Source organism: Sinocyclocheilus rhinocerous, unplaced genomic scaffold (genome assembly GCF_001515625.1).
Source record: "Sinocyclocheilus rhinocerous isolate Xijiao unplaced genomic scaffold, SAMN03320098_v1.1 scaffold352, whole genome shotgun sequence".
NCBI lineage: Eukaryota > Metazoa > Chordata > Actinopteri > Cypriniformes > Cyprinidae > Sinocyclocheilus > Sinocyclocheilus rhinocerous.
In genome coordinates, this window is record NW_015642448.1 from 792368 (window position 1) to 798382 (window position 6015).

The 6015-nt window shown below is 33.5% G+C and overlaps 1 protein-coding gene across 1 annotated transcript in view; it reads left to right on the forward strand.

Annotated features, from left to right (window-relative positions):
• ckap2l (cytoskeleton associated protein 2-like) overlaps positions 1-4103 on the forward strand; it is a 14602-nt gene extending 10499 nt beyond the window's left edge. Inside the window, exon 10 of the mRNA XM_016572733.1 lies at positions 3332-4103. Within this exon, the coding sequence (XP_016428219.1) occupies positions 3332-3629 (298 nt within the window). The 3' untranslated portion in view covers positions 3630-4103. The remainder of the gene's footprint in view (positions 1-3331) is intronic.
• The last annotated feature ends 1912 nt before the right edge of the window (positions 4104-6015 follow it).

The following is a 6015-nucleotide window of genomic DNA, read 5'->3' on the forward strand; positions in this document are numbered from 1 at the left end:
AAAAAAAAAAAAAATATATATATATACTGAATTTTTCCAGTTGATTGATTACATTTAAGAATTGCAAAACATTTTTTTTATGCAAATCAGGTGTTTTCCTGGCTCAGAATGAGGTGGAGGTAGTACCATCCTGATGATGTGCACACATGCACTTGTACCATGCCTTCAAGTGGCTGAAGCAAACACTTTTTTACAAGCAATGTATTTTAGGTTTTCTAATAATTAGATGATAACTGCCATTTTCTTCAATCGAGTTACAGTATATTCCACAAAAAGTTAACCTGTTGAACAGGAATTAAATACAACTTAACAGCGAAAAAGGGCTCTTTTTGCAGTGTAGAGTAACATAAACATAACTTACAGGTCAGTAAACATTGCATTGAAGCCATTAACACAGTGCACAACCAGAGGCAGAACATTTCAGCCTCCTATTTTTCTATTTTTTTAAACCTCTTCATGCACTCCTTATAGTCCAACACCTCCTGGCCCACATCCCAATGTACATTTATCAACCTATTCTGAAAAGTATTTCTAGAAAACTGATCAAAACATTTTCTTATGACCTTACCTGAATTCTTTTGACAAAATACATCATGAAATATAATCGCAGCAGGGTTACAGATGCATAGTAGCTGCAATTAATTCAATTAATTTCAAGTTTATTTGTATAGCGCTTTTCACGATGCAAATCGTTGCAAAGCAACTTTACAGAAAATTACATCTACAATTCACGCTTTTACTCAAAATTTCCTTTAAACCACCATGAAGCGATAACTTCTGATTGCGATCTAATGTGGATTTTGGTCATGTAATGTTGTTGAAATGCTATTTGTAGCATTTTATAGCAATCTAATCGCTACACCTGCTTAGCAGGTCTCATGTAAACATCCTTTATTGTTATGAAAATCCCCCAAATCTCATGAAAATCACACTCAAATCATATACTATCATAATTGTGTTTATTAACCACATGTTTCGTGTGTAGATATGTTTCTCTGGCTTTATGTATGGAGCAGAATATTGGAAGTGTAATGGAAGTTCCTCATCGGAAGAGACAGGGCGGGTTATGAACATGTGGGGCATGCATGGGGGAAAAAACTGTTTTATTGCCTGTAGTTTCTTGCCTTAAGCATGAGCCCATAGATGATTAAACTGTGACTATTGTATTGGTTGTTTGCAAAAACACATAGATCAAAAAGAATAATTGATTAATAGTGATGGTAAGGTCATTTATAATTCATAAGTCATTTATACATTTCAAATAAATGCCATCCTTTTGAACTTTCTATTCATGATAGAATTCTGGAAAAAGATGTATCATGGTTACCACAAAAATATTAAGCAGCAAAATCTGTTTTCAGCATTGATAATAATAAGAAACATTATTAATAACTGAGCACCAATAATTATTGGTGATAACTGAAGCTTCGCAAAGACCCAGTTACAGTTGCTACGTCCAACGAACCATGGCACTCTCATGCCACACATCATGTTCTCACGCAGTGCAAAATACATCGCAGAGTAAAGAGGACACTGACAGCGCACTGACAGACAGACAGAGCAGGTTACTTTTGGTATGAAACAAACTCTCAGCTAGGCCTAGGCGATAAAACGGTATCGGTATTTATCGACGGTACACCTTCATCGATAACGATAGAAAAAATGTTCGATATAGGCCCGTGCTATGAGTGACACAGACAGCCCACGAACACGTGCTGAAATGAGTGCTGTGCCTGCCTGTGATGAGGAGATTGTGAATAAAGAATGAATATTAGTCGAATTTAAAATAAACATTTGCATTTGAATGTTAGGTGTGCATCAGGGATCGTCATCAGTGGAGTGCGAGATGCGGTGATGATGTGTGACGTTGTTGCATTTTAATGTTTTGTTAGCCCACGAGATGCGCCGCTGCTGCGTTATGCATTCAAAATATTAGAGAAATATAGTAGCTCAATGCGGAAAAGATCTTAACTAGGTTAAAACCGAAACTAAGCCATACACACAGAACGCATATTCAGCGCATTTTTTAGACGGATAAATACAACTGCTGCACTCGCGTCTTCACACAAGAGATGTAGCCATGCAAAGTTAAAAAAGTTAAAACTTTTAGAAAACACGTCGCGAATTTGTGAAGGTTTATTCCATTTCACTGCGTCTCTTTTGTTTTTAAATGCAATCTGTGTGAATGGCGCTTCGGCTCTTTGTATAAAGCAATGCATAAATACATGATGCTGTTTTGTTCATAATTGTTTATGCAATTTACGAAATTATATTAGATTTTTATATGTTAATTTAGACATTATGCACGTTTTTTTATAGACAGTTGTTATTTCATTGCACTGAATAAACTATTTAATACGCTGCATTATTTTGCTCATTGCGCCCTCCTGTTGCCTCGGGAGACAAGACAAAATTTTCAAAAAATTGTTTAATCTTATTTAATCTGCATATAAAACATTAGAAAGGAGATATTTGTTTAAATTTTATTTTGTGTTTGACTGTTAAAACAAAATAAACAAAAAAAATTTGTTGTCTTAATAAATTGGGTAAATTAAAAATACAGTGGTTAAATAAATAAAAAATTCTATTGCTCTTTGTTTTAAAAAGGTTTATAAAAATTGTCAATAATTATCGATACCGAACGATATGAAACATTATATCGTTGATCAATTTTTTAGCTATATCGCCCAGCCCTAGTCTCAGCTTTCAAATTTTGTCACTTTTTAAAGAAATACCGTTTTGTGGCTCTTTAATGTGTCTTGACAGATCGCTGTAGCGCCTTGTGAACCGTTCATCTCTTCCTCTTTACTGTTTATAGCACAAAATTAAACATGAATGAACATCAGAGGGTATCTTGTTCCAACCGCAGAAAGACATCAATACACACCGTTTTCAAGTTAATCTAGTCTCCTGTCTGGTTTGTTTGTCAGACAGAATGGCAGGTTCAGCGTTATGATTGGTCAGATCGCCTGTCAATCAAACTCCCTGCGAAGGGTCAATTGAGCACCATCAGCATATTAGAATGATTAAAAAAAAATAATAATTCATTTTCAAATTTAAATAATATTTAACAATATTTCTGTTTTGTTTTTTTTGTTTACTGCAAAAAAGACTTCTTTTAAAAATATTACAAAAACTTACATTAGTAATATAATAGTGTGGATTCAGGTTAATTGGGAAATTTTTCCACAGTCATCTCAATGGCTAAAAGTGTCCAAATGACCTAAATTTGAAATGAACATTTTTCAGGTGCCAGGATCATTGTCCGTTCTTTTTGCTGTAATAAATGGTGTATTATCTGATAACTGTGTTTTTTCTTGTATGTTTTAAGGGGTAAAAGGAGTCAGCAGGGAGCAGAACCAGGACAAGTAGACGGTCACGAAATCCGTTTCTTTACCCCAGTGCGGCGTTCGGTGCGGATCGAGAAAACCGCTCTGCGCTATCCGACAGCTTTGCAGGAACATGATCCCTGTGTGACCTCTCTTTGTGACCTCGCAGGTGAGAGTAAGGAAGACGTCATAGATGAAACGCGACCCCAAAGCTCTCCTGTGTATGTGTACCGGGAGAATGAAGCGCTGAGAGATCATGTTCACATTAAACTCGTCTATCCAGAGGAGATTGAAACATGATAATGTTTATTATCATGCAGTGACCTTCATTTCCCACCTGGAAGCAATGAATAATTGTTATCAGTTTAATTCTGTGTTCACTATCTCTCAGTAAAATCTCTTTTGTACACATTTAGCCAATCTTATATACTACTAAAAACATCACTTGCTAGATTTCAGCCAGAATTTTTGCTTTGGCTCTCACAGTTAGATGCTACCTAATTGGTTCATACCTTCATTGCTATGAAGAATCTAAACATTAAGTACTGCTATATGTACAAATAGGATGATGGCATTGTCTAAATGTGGTGTAAAATTCTGAAGGTACCCATACTGCAAAAGATACTATAGAAATGTCAGTATTATTAATCAGACTTGACAAGTCTAACTTCAGTTGTAATTTATGGGTCAGACTCAATCTCTTGTGCTTGTCTGAGCAATAGCATACATGTAAGAAATTGGATTTTGCGTGATAATTAAACCATTTTTGAGTCACTGATGCTGTTATTTTGTTCCATTGAAATTGTAGAGTTACTGATAAGACTGATTGGATGACTACATTCTGATCAAACAAAATCTCTAGATGTAAACAAACATTTTATGAGTCTTAGCGCTATTCGTTTCCTGAGCTTTGTTTTTAGGTCATTTCCCATTGATGTAGTATGACTGTATCTACATCTTCATTGTTTATTAAATCTTGAAATGTAGATGCTTATTGTTGATTGGCAAACAATGTGAGGTTTTTAGGTTAGTGAAAATTTAAAGTTCATGTACCACTGTATATTTGCTTTTTTGGTGCAGTAAAGTGTCTTGGCAAAGCTCGCATTTCAGGAAGGGGAGGGATACATTTTTCCCAGGCTGGTCAAAACAAGTAGTGGATTTAGTTAGAAGTAGAATGTCTCAACTGTTTCTGGGAGACTATTGTGTGTGGTCTCAACAAGACATCAGGTCCAGTAAACTGATGATTTAAAGAGATATGTTAACCAAACAAGAAAATCATTTACTCACTCCCATGTCAGACTATGACTTTCTTCTTTAGAACACAGAAGAAGATTTTTTTTTTTGGCTTCTATTGTAAAGACAAAAACAGTTAAACACTCTTCAAAACATCATGTTTTGTCTTGCGACAGAACGGTCTTATCTGCAGGAATTACAAGGTCTTCAGGAGCCACATTGCAAAATATATAACAAAAACATACAAATTTACACTATTTTTGGAATTATTTTTTTTTATGTTTTAGAAGAAACTCTCTTACCACGGCTGCATTTATTTGATCAAAAATAAAATAACTGGAATATAATTACAATAAAAAAAATTATTTAAAAAAATGTAATCTGTTTTATGTAATTTATTCCTGTGGTGGTAGCCATTACGCCAGTCTTCATTGTCACATGATCATTCAGAAATCATTTTAATATGCTGATTTGGTGCTCAAGATACACTTACACATTTTTGGGGGAAATTCTTTGGTGAATAGAAAGTTAAAAAACAGCATTATTACAACAGAATTATTATTTGAAAAAAAAATAAAAAATTATTTGAATGTCTTTGCTGTCACTTTAGATAAATTTGCATCCTTGCTGAATAAAATTATTAAAGTTTGAACAGTAGTGTACAAAGGACATGTATAGGGGAGAGTGGGGTAAGATGAGGCAGACGTACAAGTAATTTCAGGATGTTTCCTATCATTTTAAATGATCAGAATGTATCTATGACAAAGGATTCTAAAATATGGCTTCTTATTTAAAAAAAAAAAAAAAAAAAGTTTCCCCGGGCTCAGTTTTGCCCGAATAAGTTGAAACGAGGCATCTGTAATGTATTGCATCATATGTCATTATTTTCCAGCAAAAGTGTTTATGAATAAAGCTGTCATGGAGTTTCATTTTCATTTATAATAATAATAATAATAATAATACAAATTAAAAGGCCAATAATTTATTGTAAAGAATAAAAAACATAAATACTATATATATATTATTTAATCAATTAAATATTACATAAATAATTCATATTAATTAAATGCAAATTTAAAAAAAAAGTGTTCCCGTGGCTCAGTTTGCCCCAGGTTAGGAGTAAGTTGATCCGGGTCTGTCTGGGTGTAAACTGACCATCTAACTGAATCTGATTCAAACCTATGTGAAATTTTAACGATAATTTACCACTTAAAAACTGATTTAATAATGAATTTTAATTTTACAAATCATATTTCTTTTCTTAAAGTTAACTTAACATAAAACCAACCAAATCAAGTTTAAATTTCAATACCTAGAATTGTTTGCATTTCTGAAACAATATGTTGAACACCAAAGTTGTAACCTTCCCAAAAACAGACTAAACAGAATTTGTTGAGTAAAATTAAATCAAAACTTAAAGGTGCAATAGGTGATTGTCTTCAGAAAAATTTTT